Source organism: Corapipo altera, unplaced genomic scaffold (assembly GCF_003945725.1).
Source record: "Corapipo altera isolate COAL_440 unplaced genomic scaffold, ASM394572v1 56, whole genome shotgun sequence".
NCBI lineage: Eukaryota > Metazoa > Chordata > Aves > Passeriformes > Pipridae > Corapipo > Corapipo altera.
In genome coordinates, this window is record NW_020884896.1 from 7,707,508 (window position 1) to 7,725,385 (window position 17,878).

The window sequence follows — 17,878 nt, forward strand, 5'->3', positions numbered from 1 at the left end:
TAGCAGGTTTTTTGGTACATAGAATCCTGTAAGCAGCTTTGCTAGGCAAGTACAGTCCTTTTAAACTTCTCTTTTATCATTTTGGGATCTGTCTGACAAGATTCATGTTAAAGGGTTCTGTTGTAAACTAAAATCACAGCACCAGGCTCACCCCAGCCTTTATAAACTTGCTGTTTTCTTCGCTGATGGTCTGTCCTCACCCTTTGTAGAAAAGAAAACAAGCACTTGAATCTAGGAAGCCTGTAGAAGTGCTGCAGTGTAAAAGATATGACCCTTTTATCACTGCAGCTGTCATCTTAGTAGTATTTTCTTTTTCTCCCTAATTTGCAGTTTTCAGAAGAGCAGTTGAAAGCAGAGAGGGCATATTTAGACTACATACATCCAGAGACACAATACTTTCATTGTTCTTTTCATGAGGTCCTTTCTTAGCCTGAGTGAAATAATGCTTAATTCCCTATAACCCCTGTCAACTTGCTGGAGATGAGCACGTCTCTTCTTGCACTGAGCAACTTTCTATATGTCTGCCTTTGCCTTCTGTTATCTTCATGCTCTTCTCCCAGTCCAGTTCCTCCTCTCAAGCAATGCCAAGGCCTGACAAAATCCCATCGGTATGATGGTATTCTCATCTTGTTTCTGGTCAGAAGCATTTGATGGTTCTTGCAGTGCATATAACTACTGCTAGGACTCTTAACTGGTCACGCTATTTCATGTCCATGGCATTTTCATACCTAGTCTGTGTTGGCTATAAAGGTTTAATTTTGGGAGATGCTTGTTATTTTCACAGCAAAATAAGTTAAACTTAATAGTGTTGGTTTGGGCTTCTTTTTGTGCTTGTGTATGCGTGTGAGTGTGTGTGTGTGTGTGTGTGTTACTACCACAACTAAAACCATCCACCAAGGCCAGAGTATTTCAGAGGGAGGACAAGGATATAAGTCCCAGCAGGGTATTGAAACTGGTAAATTCTACCTGAGTGGCTTCTGAAATCTTCTTCTGCTCCATGTAGACTCACCATCAGCTTTCTGATGCATTGAAGGTTGGTAACATCCATTTATGGTTTGAACTTCAGTCTCCTGAGGTATGTCTGCAGAATGGGGATGAGAATGGTGAATGTTCAAGTGTGATGAATTCTTGATTTCAGAGAGAGCAGTTACTGTGCTAGAGGCTGGGGGCAGATCATGAAATAACACCTATATAGTTGGAGATGAGGTTTAGACTTCCCTTCAGAGACCTTTTTTTTGAGCTACTGCTGATGTTGTCAGATAACTGGCTCCTACCTGGGCGTTTCTCATGTGTACATATTCTCCCATTGCAGACACCCACTATTTGACCTGTCGGATCCAAGAGTGCTCAGAGACCAAAAGGAGTGGGCCATTTTCACGCTCCATTGATGTCAGCTCCCTTGTTGTTCAGGATGAATATATCTTCATCCAGGTATGTTGGCTTGATGCAAATGTGACATGAATGCTGCCTGCACAAGGTATTTTTTCTGTACAAGAAAGGAAGCATATGCTTTGGACCAGCACGTGGGACCACAAGTCATAAGAGCTGGGAGTCTATATCTACCTTCTATAGATTGGCTGTGCAGTCTGGGGCAAAACATTTGATCTCTCTGCTCATCACTTGTCTTATGGTGAATATTTTAAAGTTCACTCATCAAGGGTCCATGGATTTCACAGAAGCTCTAACGTGCTATTTTTATGACTACATGTAAAATACAAGGAAGCTATTGATGGATTGAAGAGAACAGAGAAGAACAAAGGGAAGGTGTGAGTGATTATTTTAACAACAGGAAAGGTTTATGCTGATTTGACAGCCAAGTAATGCTAATGGAGTGAACAAAAATTTGCAGTAGGAGGAAAAATAGCAGAAAGATTAAAAAAAAAAGGTGTTACAGGGCAACTTCAAAGTGAAAGATGGCTGTAATTTTGTCAGCTAGTTGGTGATGATTTTAGAGATGAGGAGAATGTGACAGAAATTGAATGAGAAACTACTTGTTTTTGAGATTTTTTGAGAATACACAGGGTGGATGGAACTATGCCATCTCTTCCCATTTCATATCTGTGGAAGTCTGAGGATGAACTGTACAGTATGTAAGAACACTTCCTGAAGATGTACCATTTGAGTGAAAACTGGGAGCCAGGCTGCAGTGATTCCAGATTGTAGGAAGCTCAGGAGACACAGGGATTACAGACAGGATGATGCTAACTGCTTGTCACCAATGCTGAAGCAGTGGGAACGAAATGAGATGAGGTGGAGCCTTGATTCAGGTGGTACTAAAAAGACGTACACTTCCCTTTTTGAGCAAGACTGGGTTCCATTAAGCTCCTATTTTATTTCCTTGGGGGAACGTTCCTGACTGTATACAAATTATGAGAAAGTTTTGCTCTGTTTATTTTAAGATTTTCTTATAAATGGGAGTTTAAATGGGAAGGCTGATAATTCTGTGCTGAGATTAGGTAGATATGCCCCGGGAGGACTACAGTATGAAAACTGCATGCACTTGAGTAACATTGGCAGGCTTCTTCTGTGAATAGGGGAGTCTACTGCTCTGGAGGTGACCTACTGCAATGGGAGCCACAGTTCCCCTCCATCCCCCATGAAACCCAGGCTGCTATTGCTTCCTTTGGTATCACGGGGAAAACCTGCTGCTAGAAAACACTGTGAATGTGGGTTTTGCAACCTTAGTAAGTCATGATCTGACTAGAGGCAGTGGCTTTCCAATGAATAAATGCTCTACTCTCCAAGAAGTATTTTAGAGACACTCTCTTAATCTGGCGTTTTATGTCTGTGGCTGAGGGTGTTGTGGAACACCCAGTTCTTTAAGGCTACAATGATGTCTTACAGATGTTTCTCATTCCACAACTCTCACCTGTCTTAAAACAAGGCCACTCTCTTTAGAATCTTGATCTCAAAGTGGGGACATGGGCCTGGTATGTGTGTGTTCTTCCACCTCAAATTAGCAGTGAGTAGCTCAAGCTAATAGCTGCTAACTACCTCAAGTTAAAAAAAAAAAATGCATGTGTGTGTATACATATACATGTATATATGTGATATTCTAGTGCCTTGACTATTCTTAGCAATGTTTATTGTAGCTTAATGGATGTTTGAATTGAAAATTACATCTCCGCACCTTTAAAAACTGTTACATGTACACACAGAACATTTCGCTGCTTTGGGCAGGAGACTCTCCATTCACAGGTTGTCAACCCCTTTCTCTCTTTTTGGTATCACACTTGCAGGGTTTCTGACTGTCCAGCAGCCTGGCAAAAGTGGCTGCAGAAACTGGGCATGGACTGAGTCCATGTGGTGCTCAAGTAACACGCAGACACTTCAGATTCACAGCACACACCTCTCTGAGCTGAAGGGGTGTTAAATCCACTGTGTCCAGCATAGAATCGATGGACTATGCAGAGTGTTTGCTCGGTACATATGTAGGGCTGCTGATATGTCCTGGATGTATCAGGCTCACAAACTGTGTGATGTAGCTGGGATGTGTCAGATTGACTCTGTATGCAGTGTCTCATGCATATCATTCAGTCTGGATAATCTTGGACAGAAGTATGGGAGCCAGGTCTTTAGAATTTCAAATACTAGGCAGAGATGAATAAATAAATATCAAATTCAATGTTAAGAACCTAGTGAGGTTTAATAGCTGCAGAAAGGATTGATGCATGAGTTCTGATCTTTCTGCGCTGGAAAAAATCAGAACCAATGTCTTGGAGAGGAGAGAGGAATTTGTTTCTTTTAAATTTTGTCATTAAACCAGCAGATTTTTAGTCTAAATCCATAGTCAGTTTTCCTCTAAAGAGATCAAAACCTTTGGGGCAATTTACCTTGTCCCATTTCACCTATTTCAAGATGAGATAGATTGCTCTTGGAATATGTCTTTCTCATTAATATTAGAAGGAACCTAACCACAGCTTAGCAAAGGTCCCTAAATATTTGACAGCTAAAATTAGGGAAGATAAATCCCAGCTATTGATATCAATGTTTTAGATTATATGCATACATTTATTTACTTATGAATATCCATTCTAATCAAGTTGATGAACAGGCCTGTTGTGTAAGATTCCTGGGAAGCATTAACCTGTGTAACTGTGCACTCAAAGCAAACGGTGCATAATGAATAAAATAGAATAGAAGAAAAAAGAAAATGTTGTAATGCCTTTATAAATCAATGATTTCTGTTGTGCAGCACTTCTGAAAGGATCCTACAGAATTACAGTACAAAGAAAGAAAATGAGAATGATCCTCTGCTTGAAAATATCTTGTCCACGAAGAGAGTTTGAAAAGACTGTGACTGGTTACCAGGCAAAAGAGTTAAATAACATAGCCCATGAGAAAAGATGTAAAAGGTAATGTGGAAGGAAGAAATAGCTACTATGAGAGAGTAGGAAGAATTCTTATGAATAAAACAGTAGGTGTTCACTCAGAATTTATTGATTGACTTTCTATTTGATTGATCAATAGTTATTTAGGAGTGCCTAGCACATCACTAAGATTGGATTGGATAATGCTGCATAAATTGCTACACTAAGAGAAAATCCTGCCCTCCTTTTAATACTTAAAATTCATACAACTTACAAAACAGGTAATTTATTTGTGAGAAAACCGTAGAATATATCTGGACTTATTTACTATACCAAAAAGGAGCTAATTTGATGACCGACTCTGCCATTTAAGGTCAGCATCAGTGATGTTCAGTTACATGTCTGTGCACCAGGGAAGCCCATGCTTTCTGGATATCTGTAATGTGCCATTCTCTATGGCTGTACTACATCTTTCCTTGTTGGCACCTTTGAGTACTTGCTACTAAGAAAGTATCACTTTCTAAACTTACGTGCAGACATAACCTGCAACTGCCTAAAAGATCTGATTTCCTGACAATGACCAGAACTGCTACAGTATTCTCATGTGCAGAGCCTACATTATGAAACACAGGGATCAGGGATAGTCTTGGTTTATGTATGAATCTAGAATATTGATACTTTGGAGAATTTAAATGTTAAAAAATAAACCACAGAGGGAATTCTGTGGAAGCAAGTCTTGTATCAGGGTTTCTAATGGAGTTGCTCAGGTTGATGAAAAGAGTAAAAAATGCCATAGGCTTTAATGAAAATGAAGATTTTTTTTTTCAGGAAATTTTATTTTGAGAGAGAAAGCATTGTTTGGAGAAAACCTTTTTATTTTCCTGTAAGTAAACAAACAACATCAGTGCTACTTAGTTCTTTAAAGACTAAAGAGAAGAGCAGGAATGATCTGTGTATCTTTCCTTGCCAACAGATGAAAATTTTCCACTGAAAATGCAAGAAAGCATGAGCAAATATCATCACTTATAAAGGGAGCGAGGAGAGTCTGGACCAAAAAAGTCCCAGTACAGTGGCACTTATTTGTTGTCTGAGAATTCCAAAGGGTGTGAATAAGGCAGCACATTCACTGGGAATCAGCTTTGCTCTGGGACAGTGGATTCTGCAGAAAGCAACATTCATGTGGGAAGACCTATGGCTGCCATAGGAAGCTAATTATTGCTAAGTTAAAGTAGTTGTTCCCAGTTACCCAAAGGCTGTGTGCAAGCTCTCTCAGGTGCAATGGCTCAGTGGTTCTGCTGGATGGCTGGAATCCCACATTGGACAAGCCTAGCTGCTAGCAGGGATGGATGACATTCCCAATACACTGGTGAAGACCCATGTAAGGACTCTATTTTCACACCCTAGGTATCAGGAGAGGGACAATAATACTGCCTAAACTCTTTAGCATGTGTGACATGAAGATTGCTGGCACTACTGCTTTTATGGCTCTGGTGGCCTAAGTATGTGAGACAATGTTTACAGGGAGAGGCACTATTTCTTTAAGAGATTGGAACTGACAGACTTAGAAATGGGATGGGTAAGATTTTGGGTGTACTCACAAGATCATAAAGGACTTTCTTTTCCCCTAGTTGTAGATGTAGGTATCATAAATATGTTTCCATCCCCCTATTAATCTTGTTGTGTTGTATAAACCCTTCAATGTGTGGCTTTTCTCCCAGAGATCATACCTGTCTAGTTCTGCACACGCTTATCATCGTTCCCATTCCTCTCTAAACCTTCTGTCTCTGTCAGCACTTGGAGACCCTCTGGGTAACTTTGGCCTTTTTGATTTGAGCTGGCTGTAAGTCAGTGCAGAGATCTGTGGATGGGTGATCAATACCTGTCTCAGTTGTTTTTTATGTCTTTATTTTTCTCTGGGATGGTGCAGACTCTGCTATCCCAACAGAGTGCAGCTGAAGTTGATCTGAACTGTAGCTCAGACTTTCAGCACTTTCTATGGCAGTGACAAAGCTACTGGTCCTCTGAGACTAAGAAGCTGATACCTGTTTTGAATTTAGGGGTGATGCAGACCAAACAAATGCCTTTGGAGATGAACACACTCAGATCTGTCTTTGACTACCGGTCTTACCTCCTAAAGACGAGGAATGATACCTGCTTTGATTGAAACTTTGATTGAAAAGGATTGACCTTTTGCTTCAGACCCTGCTCCATTTCCACTTTAAATGGAAAACGCTTTGCACCACTAACAAGAGAGGCAATTCTGAGAGGCAGTACCTTATCACTTTTCCTTTAAAGAGTGGAACACAGGTGCCCCTTCCCCTTTTCATTCCCATGGTATAATTCAACAAGGTGTTTAACTGCAGGCTAAAATTCATAAGAGTGTCTTGTCTCTCACCTGGCCTCTACGGCTGCTTGGAAGCTTTCTTGGCTGCTTTCTATGTCATTTCATTTGTGATTCAGTCTCCTGGGAACCTTGGGAACTGCACAGCTTTCTCTTGACTCCAGATTCCTTCAGATCAGGTTGTCCTGGGATGTATGATGGTTCCATGTCTAAAAAGCTAAGTTGCTCTGTTGATGACCCTTTGTTTTGGGGTTGATGTGATGAAGGAAGAAAGGAGTGTGAGGGGAGCTGGGAAGAGAGAGAAGGTCTTGGTTGTAGTTTATAATCCTCCAGAATGTGATGGGGTCTATGGTGTTTACATTTAGGAAGAGGGGATGGTGGTTATTCGCATCTTGCACATGCAGCAGCGTAGAAGCAGCCTGCGGTTCTTGTGGGAATTGTAGGAATTACATGTGGAAAGTGAAAAGTTTAAGTCAAAATGCTCTATTTTGGTACTGATCTTTTATCTGTCTCTTCTTCACTTTCTGAAGTAATTTTGAGTTTAGAAGACTTTTGCCTAATTCAGGGAGTTGCATAGCAAGCAGCATATCTGCTTGTTCACCACTATCAGTGAGAATGAACAGACCCAGAATTTCTCCGAATGTTGTTGTGTGGTGCAGCTGAGTGGGAGCCCTACAGTGCACATCTGAATAACATCTCTGGCTCAGAGGAGCAAACACTTCTGCCAAAAGCTGTTGAACCAATTTGATCTTCTTTTGCATCAGAAAGTCTCCTTAAAACATATGCAGATGCTAGTATTCACCGTATTCACCCACAATCACTGATAGATTCTTATAGAACCTGTAGATAATATTTCTTTTATTGGATGAGTCTCATCAGAGCAGGTCCAAAAATTTCAGTTGAAGTCATTTGACGTAAAATGACATCTGTAGACTTTCTTTTTATCTGAATCAAATTCTGGTTTTTTTTAAAGTGGATATATTTATGATAACTTTTTTTTCCCCAGCCTCGATAAAAAGAAAAATACTTACTATTTATAATACTAGAATTGGGGTGGAGGAACATTTCTCTTTAGGGTTTATAGAGGAGGGAAAAAATTTTCCTAGTTCTATAAGCTATATATGGCTAAGCTCAGATCAGAGTAGTAGTTTAATACTAATACTGTTTGTAACCCTGATTGTTTAGAAAAACTCAGAAGTGCTTATGTTTAGTAGGAAATGTGTGTACATTTCAAGTTTATTGGGTATTTAAGGCTAGGTTAAATGAGCGTATTTGCTGACTGAAGTCAATTATTGGGTGAGTAGACTTCAACCAGCAGCCACAGCTGAGATTATACCAATTCATAAGGATTCCTGACTTCTGTTCTCAAACTATCAATTTAATAACTTAAATAAGTGGTAAATTTCCCTAGGAATAAAGGAAGGGTTTTTTTGAATTTTTTTTTTTAAATTAATGTGAAACTTCTCAGCAGTGAAACAAGATAGGAGGGGAGAAATTAAACTCTGATTTCCCAGTATGGAGACTTCTCTTTATTTTCATAGAAACTAAATACACCATGTTCAAGTATAAATTTCTTTCCTCCATTTTTTCCTCCATTAACTAGGAGCCAAAGGTCTTAACAGAAATCAATCCATGCAATTTATTTTTAACTTCACCCTGCTTAGCTACGATTGATTTTTATCTTTGCAATCGATGGTAGAGAAAACGGTTTGGCGGGACAATGAAGCACTCTCCAGCTTGTAAGGGTAGGTTTTTGAGTCTTTTATTGAAGGAATCATTAAAAGCTTATTATGAAACTAATAGGATGAAGACGTTTAAATGATGAACACGATTACACCTGTTTTACTGGTGAATAATGCCTGCTACAGCTGATCTCCTCTTGCCCCTTTTTAAAATGCTGGACAGCACTCTAGTGGGGGAAATTAATCCATACAGATGAAAGCAAGTGCATCCCACATGCTAGTTAAAAGCTTTTTTTAAAGCAAGACAGGCAGTAAGCAGTTGCTATTCACTACTGGGTGATTTCATCCATTTCTAGCACAGTTTCATCTTTTCTGTGCCAAATATCAGATTTGGATCTTGAACCTAAATATCTGTTGATAAAAAATTATTAACATTTTCCTTTATTTATTTATTTGTATTGATTTTCCTTCTAAGGCTTTTTTGTGCTGTACTTTCTTTTACCACTCTCTTCCCCTCACCTCAAGTTGTCTGATTTATCAGCTGAAAATGTAAAGTGTCACCTTGGCAAAGCCATTTGTTTCCTCTGAAATCCTTCAAAAGGAGCTATAATGTGTACACTTATGCTCCTCTCTTAAGCTGGTTTCTGTGTGGGTAATGTGCACCTGCAGCTCTGATGTGACTCATGTTATGGTGTAACTGTGCACATTTTCTGCAGGAGTTGCTTTTAAAACAAATGCAATATTTTCACTCAAGATTATTCTGCTATAGCTGTGTCATCATAGCTCTGAAGGGAGAGGGAGGTGAACAAGGATTGGACCAATCTAATAAATGCTCCTTTGTCTTAGCAAGTTTTCTATGATGGGTCTACCACTCTAGAAAGTGGCATATTTTCAAACATGCCTGCTGAATTTACCAGGCAGCTTGAGGGTGCTTTGCACAGAGAAACACTGATCTGTGTGTCCCCATGGCACACTCAGTAATTGCATATTGCTTTAATGACTGTGCAGAAGGTATTATATTAATGGAAATCACAGGGAGGGAATTCAGACTAGATGGTAGCTATCATGATGGGATTTATGCTGGAGCAGTGGAGAACCTCAGTACACAGAAATATCCGGAAGATGGTTTTTCCTACCCATGGTGGATAATCAAGAAAGAAGAACATTACACTAGGCTCATGTAGATGTGTTCTTACCCTCTGAATCTCTTGTGACTGTCATTTTGGTTAGGCTTAGGAGAGGAAGCACAACTTTTCAATCCTCATGCTGACAAACCTATGCAAGGCCTAGGCAGTTGCCAGCTCTGAAGAACCCCAAAATCTCTCATTCAGGGTGTGAATGGAGCAACCTCTCTCCTGACCTTGTTATCACTCCTCCCTGCTTTAAGCCATAATTTGATTTAGGGAATTTTATGCCCACAAGAAGGAGAAAAGGAACCTAAAGTTAAAGCAGTGAAGAGGGATGCCAGGGTTCCCTATGAAATTGGAGAACACAGATCCAGGATGCCATTGCAATACTGATAGAGTGTTTCTCAACCTTTGACTTCTACCAAGTCATTTTATCCAACTGGAAGGGAGGGAACTCTACAAGCAGAGGAATTAACCTTAGAAAACAAGTGAGGTGTTCACTGAAAATAATATCAACTATATGCTATCAACTACTTAATATAAAGAAGAAGTTTAAAATTTGATTCTGTGAGCTTTCAGTTTGCTTTTCTGGAAGTTCTTTCAGCAGCAGAAGGTAGATGGGGTCTTGCTTAGCCCAGGGCCATTTCTAAGATTTAGTAGTTCCATGTTTGTTACATCAATACCTGCCTGACACTGGAATTTATGAGTCCCAGCATCAGCTAGCCAGGAAGATGAGAAGGAAGCCTGGTACACTGTGGTTTACACTTCCTGGCATCATCTGGGCATCATTACATCCTGGGACCTCTTAACTCATTATGCTTGCTTTCCAAACTCCTTTACCTTACATGTTTTTTGCTTAAGTTTAACTTCAATCTCAGAAAAAAAAAAAAAAAGGAAGCAAAACATGCCCTTAAAGAATCATATTCAATCATTAACATGAGAAATGGCTTAGTGTGTTTCTAGATATTTCACAGAAATTATGGAGATCAATATATTCCATGAAATTTTTTTTATAATTCTCTGCAGTCTTGTGAACATACTTTTTTTTTTTCTGTGTTTCATGCGCTCTGTCTCATTACAGGTCAGGAGAGGGAATGAGCCGACATACGGAAACTTTCAGGGCTTTTAAAGAGAAATTTCTCATGTTTCTGTTCTTCAGTGTCAGCTCATATAAATTAAATGAGATTTTTGTCTTGATACAAAATGTGAAAGTATTAAAGACAATTAGTAGATCATGACTGGACCCAGGAAGAAAGAACGCAGGTTAGGAAAGACAGATGTGTTTAATAACAAACATTTGTCCACAGGAATCATTTCCACTGACCATAAGCCCAATTAAACACATAAAGTAGAAATCCAGAAAAACAGATTAATGATCTGGTCATTAGCAACGGAGGAGGAAAAAGACAAACCCAGCTAATTCTGTACTGAGCATGACAGATGAGCTCACAGCAAATAATTGGGTGACATTCATCAAATGTGACCCGAAAGGAGGCATTGGAGGGCAAAACAGTACCATAATCTCTGAGATTTACAGTGTTGAAGAGTTTGCTCATAGGAAAAGAAAAAGTTCATCAAAATAAATTAAGCTGGGCCTTCCAAAATTCATTCTCTACCACAGTGCTTGCCAAAACTTTATTGAAGGCTTGATCGTTTTTTTGGAACTGTTATAACCGTGCATGTAAATCATGCAAAGATGAGTTCTTGGCTGGGAAAAGCTTCACAGAATTCCTGCCAAAAGAATTGTGGGTGGCTTCATATTAACTGGCTCAGAAAGACCACAGACCACAAAGATTTTTATTTCTAAACCATTGTCAAGGTGACCTAGTCCAGGTAGAGGGCTGAAAGAGAGTTAACTAAAGTTAACTAATGCACAGTGAACTTGAACACTGTTTTAATCCTGACTTTCTGCATTAAAAATCAGACAAACAAGCAATACATCCAAACAAAAAACCTCCAGGTACCAATTTGCAGTGGGATAAAGCCAAAAAAACCTGTGTAAAACCTTTTGAGTGTGGCAGACTTGTAGTGGATCCTGTTTTGGCACAGAAAGGGGAATTTGATTACCCCTTGATATTTTTACCACTTTACGTTCATTGGATTAACTGGAAGATTGTTGGACTGTTCCCAATTTTAATTGGTCATCACAGCATTTACAAAGTATGTAAATATTCATGTCTGCATGTTAAATACAAGTTGAAGACCACGTCTCAGCCCACCAGAAGAGGTGGATATTGAACTCAAGGTCCTTACCAAGTAGTCACTGGACACATTCAGTCCTATCTGTACTCCATTACAAATAATGATGTGGTACTTAAATCATGAGTGGTGTAAAATGAGTTCATGTGACAATGTTATATCATTTGAGAATTTGGGTTTTCCACTGGAGGTTAGAAATAACAAAAGAGGGGATGTTTAAATATTCCCTGTGTTATTTAGATAATATGACCTAGAAGTGTGGGATCCTTTGAGCAATGCTTCCAGAGCTGAGAGAAATAAAATTACTTCAAACATGAGTTTTTGCTTTTGAGTTGGACTCAGCATGAGTCAACTGCATAGTCTGTTCTCTCCTGTGAAAACTTATTTTGATGTGGTAGTATTAGATGTGAAACACATCCTTCAGAAATAACACTCAACAGTGTTATTTCAACCTTTTCAGCCTGGAGAAGAAAAGGCACTGGGGAGACCTTAGGACACCTTCCAGTACCTAAAGGGGGCTACAAGAGAGCTGGAGAGGGACTTTAACAAGGGCATGTATTGATAGGGCAAGGGGGGATGGCTTTAAGATGAAAGAGGGTAGGTTTAGATTAGACATAAGGAGGAAATTCTTTACTATGAGGGTGGAGAGGCGCTGGAACAGGTTGCCCATAGAAGTTGTGAATGCTCCATCCCTTCAAGTGTTCTAGGCCAAGTTGGATGGGGCTTACATAGAACCATACAATATCCAGAACTGGAAGGGACCCACACAGATCATGTAAGTCCAGCTCCTGGCCCTGTGCAGGACCTCCCCGAGAATCACACCATGTGCCCTTGAACACTGTACAAGTGGTCCGGTGGAAGGTGTCCCTGTCCATGGCAGGGGGGTTGGAACTAGATGATCTTTAAGGTCCCTTCCAACCTTAAGCATTCCATGAGTCTGTGATCCTCACAACTGGAGTGCAGGACCCTGAAGTGCTAGCTACTGTGCCAGTCCACAGTGCACTTCACATGAAGTGAGACCCTCTCATGAAGTGACTCTTGTTCTCTCCTTGTTTCTGCCACTGGCTTGTTTTGAATCTGTAACCATATCACTTTAGATTTTCATGTTTGTGTTTACCCTTGGCTTTAGCTACATGTTATCTGTATAGAGTTTGTTTGCTGCGATATGGGTCATTCTTATGGCCTTCTTATGTGGTGCATGGTATAATAGTGGTTGGTTTTTTGCCTTGGGAGGGCTAAATGCAGTTATGATAACATTACAAGTGAAAATGGGAAAAAATCAGAAGGGGAAGTCTTAGTGCAGAAGGCAGTCCTATTTCTAAACTTTCCTTTCTTTACAGTTCTTCTAACTCTCAATGAAGAAACATTATTTTGAGTTGATTAGATATCAAATTTCATGACCAGTAATATCGTGTCCTTCGAATGACAGCTTCTCTAGGGAAGAAAGCCACTATCTAGAGGTTATATCATTGCTGAGATTACAATTGATGCTGTAGCAATATTCTATGTAAACTCATTCTGAAATATCACTGTCAGATAAAGGAGGTATATCTAGGAGAGAATCCAGGACCTTTCTGTTAGCTTTATTGGAAACTTAAGAAGCCAACAAATGACATTCCATATAATAAAGAAGTGCTTTGTGCATTTTTTTATCTTAAGACCTGCAAGACTGCCAAAACAGCAGAATATAGGAAATTCACTGATGTAAGCCTTGTTGTAGCCAGGCCTGAAATGGCGCTGGAATGAACACCTACAGCAAAAGCGACTAGTGACAGGTTTGAAATCCCATATTTTACAAATTATCAGAGTTAGGTCTCATTGTTACATGGCATTTATGTGTAACCTATAGAATTCATTCAATCCATAAATCCACAGATTTGGATGTCTATCAGTTCCCCCCCCATATCCTCTTTCAGAGACAGTATGACTTCAGAGAAACCAGTTTTATAGTGGCAAAGGGCATCTAAGAGTTTAGCTCCAGCTTTCCAAGAGCACATTTACTGTTAGCATTAACTGGTGTTGGTGTGGATCTCTTCTGTTAGTCACTGTAAAAGGTTGTTGGAAGACAATCCTGGCCTCAAGGGACTTACAGTGTAGACAAGACTGAGAAGCAGCAGAGAAAAGAGGGATTATCTCCTACTTACAGGAGAGGAACAGAAGCACAGAGACTTTAAATTACTTGCCCGAGGTAGTTGAGTTGGAACCATGTGATGGAACCAGATGATTCTCTTCCTCCTATTCAGGACCTTAAACTTTATATCCACTATTCCCTTTTTTCCTGAGATGTTAAAATCACACTGGAATTGAATCATGAGAGACAAAATGGAAAGTTCAATAGCACAGGTTAAATAAATAACCTCCAACCCTCTCAAATTTGGGATTTCTTTGGAGCTACGCAGATACCTTTAGGGACAGCTGCACATGTCATAGAAAAGATATCCGAAAGAAAGGTTGTCAAATGATCTTAGAGGTGACAGCACAGAGTGTGTCAGAATAGTCATCACTTACTTTCTCTGGTGTTTCCACAGGTGACAACAGGCGGAAGAGCAACTTACTACGTGTCATACAGACGGGAGCCTTTCGCACAGATTAAATTGCCCAAATACTCTCTTCCTAAGGTGAGTCCACACTTTATGAACATAGATGTGTAATATTTTGGGGGGCCAAATATAGCAGGTTCAAGAAAGCAAAGTGCTGAGTCCTGCACTTTAACCACAACAACCCTTGGCTTTCTATCCATATCAAACAAGCCTCAACAAGGAGAATATGTCCATGAAATTATACTCAAATGCCATAGTATAGTCATTTTGTGGGACTGTGTAGAGCAGAAGGGGCCAACCTTTCCAATGCCTAGGCTGAATACAAGTTTCTGGGTAAACTATTGGGCAGCTGAGACCACTGCTGCACTTTGGAGTCTCGTAATGGCTCTTGAGGCTACTCTCACAGAGGGCTGATAATCAGAAATAAGGGCTGTCCCCTTTCTTCCAAAATTTTGGTGGGGTAGCTGTAGGATAGGTGACTAGATTTGCCTTATGGATGGATCTACCCTTCTTATTGTCTATGGGATATCTGCAGTCCAGCAGATATGGCATATTTGCTTTAACTTGTACTTGAAAAGTTATGAGAAAGTTGCATCTCAGATTCCCAATGTTACATCTCAACTCATTTCCACTTGAGTTGATCACAGTCCACAGTGTATTGACACCTGCATGGCACAGATGCATTTTCTTTTGTTTGTTATTTCATGGTGGTGGTGTGGGATTCAGACTGTCTGACTACACACCAGTCTTTGGAAACATTATTTATAAGTCCCACCTTATGGACTGACCTTGCAAGCTGTCCCTCATTAAAAAGTCAAATGCATAGAGGGAATGAATGTCCTTTGATTGTCCTGCTTTATTGAGTGATGTTGTCGCAGGTTGGCCTGTTATAATACAGATTTTTTGGTGGCCCTGGTTTAGAATTGGTACATAGTGTAAAATCAAGGATATTTTTGTAATTTAAAAATGAGAAGTACTTTTAAGCTAGTCATGAAAAGTCTTGTAGCCATGTAAAGGAGACTTGTTTATTCTACACTTAGTCACTAGAATATTTTTGCTGTACAGTAATAACTATCCTGTCAGCTGTAGATTAATGAACTCTGTTGGAATTGTACGTATGCGAGGCTGGCACTAGGGTAATGCAGTATTTCCACTGCAAGTGGTCAAAACAGATTGAAGTATTCGGCATTTTGCTTGATTTTCACACTGTTGGAATACGTTGGATGCCTACTTAATCTTTAGGGAATTATAGCTGCTGGGCAAGAACAAACTTCCTGATTTAGTCTTCCTTCATTGAGGGAAGTGGCAAATCTCCCACTGATTGCACTTGCTGGGATAGAATTAGGCCCTCAAATGGTTTTCCCCCTATCCCATGGTGATAGGCTATGTTAGGTCTATTAGAAATAGCCCCATCTAACCAATCCCAACTTTTCATCTAGGTCCCTCACACAAAAGATTAAGTTGCCTCTTAACTTGAGGATATTGAACTGATCTTCCCCCAGATATTCTTCTCCAAAATTAGGTCACTTCACCCTTTGGGAGACTTCCAGGATTATGGTTTCTTGATGCAGGAACAGTGCAAAGAATTAATCAAGGCCTCCTGGCACCCTGGGGAAAGTTTAAATAGATACAAAAAGATAAATGGTGTCTCATATAACCACAGTCATTTTGCTTCTAGCTGAACCTGAGTCAGTTTGTTCAACAATAGCAGCAAGGATGAAGTCCTTCAATACTCAACAAGACTGTGGAAATAATTTCCATAAACCTGTTTTAAAATAATACTGAAAAAATGCACTGTAAAATTTTTTTGATATTAAAACTAAGGGGAGAAACCCTTGCTGGACTTTCTGTATCTTGGTCAGCAACAGAAATCCAACAAAGGTTAGTGGGTGGATTATTTGATAGTCTATATATAGTGGGATAATTGATCTCAGATAAACTCTCAATAGGAATGTGTGTTATTAAAAATCCCTATCAGCAGTAGCTCAAACTGATCCCTATACCTCACCTCCAAATAAATGTGAACTCCCAGATTTTTTTAAACTATCCCTTTACCAGTTGGAAGCACAAACCTGTCAGTTCAGCATGTGAATGGAAATTATCACTGCTTTTAGCCTGGTGCTACACCATGCTTTGTGACTATTAGGACTCCAAGGCTGTGAATCTTCCAGGAGTGATAAAACTGGCTTTCAAATTTATAAATAAAAAATGAAACTGGATGAAATTCCTTGAAGCTACCAAAAATGAAGAAAGCAAAAACCTTTTGCCCAGCTGGTGATCATTAAAAAAATGAAATGCAGAAAAGTCACAATGGTGGTAATTTATTGGCTTGCTCTAACAGAAAGTTGTTTAACATGCCTATAATTCATGCTCCATCTCCATTCTTTCATAATTCATGGTAATTACTACATGTCCCAAAGGGCAAAGAAATTCTGAGATCCTCAGTAACAGGCCTTTTGTCTTCTTTTAACAGGACATGCACATTATCAGCACAGATGAGAATCAGGTCTTTGCAGCTGTTCAAGAGTGGAACCAGAATGATACATATAACCTGTATATCTCGGACACTCGAGGGGTCTACTTCACCCTGGCCCTGGAAAATGTGAAAAGCAGTCGAGGGCTAGAAGGGAATATCGTCATTGACCTTTATGAGGTATGTAGTAAAGGTCACCCTGCAAAGAACAGCAACTGCTTGATAGTTCAAGCAAGTGTAAATCTCTTACCAACCTCCCAGGATCTTCATTTGTTTTGGGATCAGCCCTGAGGCATTTACTGGGTTTGATGCTGAGTTCACTCATGTGCGAATAGATGCTGTGCATTCTGCTATAGGTGCAACAACCGGTTGCTTTCAAGTCAATGACTGGTTAGCTATGTGTCATTTCCAAAAGGGAAAACCATTATCTTTCTCATAGTAATGTGGATGTCTATAAAAGGACTCAAAATACTGTTTTTTCCCCTTGGATATCTAGAGACACCTGCTCGCAGGCAGGGAATCTGGATTCCACCTTTCTGAGCACTGAACAGTTTGTGAACTGTAAGCAAAAGCTTGTAGGTGCCATTTGCCCAAAGAAGACAGATGGATAACTTCTACCCCAAATTATCTTCCATTCTCATTCTTCTGCTAGACCTGTCAGCCTTGGCCAACAGCAGTCCATTCAGAGCAGTTGTTCCAGTTCCTGGTTTCTTCAGAGCATTCCGGTTTTGGTGTGTCATTGCTTGTTGGATGGAAGACCTGCTGAAATTCAGGGCTCAGTGCTTTGCCAGCAGCAAACAACTAATAAGTAATACTAATAGTAATGGTTTCAGGCTGACTTCTACTATTATATGGAGAAATGTTTTTCAGCTACCTGTAGAAGTTAAGACAGCACATTTATTTATTTCAGCCAGAATGATGCTCATTTAACAACCTGTTTGTAAAAATCCAGGTAGTTTAAGTCAATGATGGAAAGCTCACAAATAACACTTATATCAGTATGAAGAACAGGGTTTATGTTTTATTTTCACCTAGTTAAATATATTTTCCTGACTATGAAAACATATGTTTCTTTGCTGTGATGAATCAGCTAATATAAATATGCATTATTTCCAATTCCTGGGCAAACTCTGTATTCCCCAGTGGTTTATCATAGACTTTTTACTGTTAAATGCCAATAAAGATTTTCACAGGGTCATTTAAAAA

At 39.6% G+C, this 17,878-nt stretch overlaps 1 protein-coding gene across 1 annotated transcript in view; it reads left to right on the forward strand.

Moving 5' to 3' along the window:
• SORCS3 (sortilin related VPS10 domain containing receptor 3) overlaps nucleotides 1–17,878 on the forward strand; it is a 292,438-nt gene that overhangs the window by 208,136 nt on the left and 66,424 nt on the right. Inside the window, exons 8-10 of the mRNA XM_027648351.1 lie at nucleotides 1,313–1,431; nucleotides 14,188–14,277; nucleotides 16,673–16,852. Coding sequence (XP_027504152.1) covers nucleotides 1,313–1,431; nucleotides 14,188–14,277; nucleotides 16,673–16,852 — 389 coding nt within the window. The remainder of the gene's footprint in view (nucleotides 1–1,312; nucleotides 1,432–14,187; nucleotides 14,278–16,672; nucleotides 16,853–17,878) is intronic.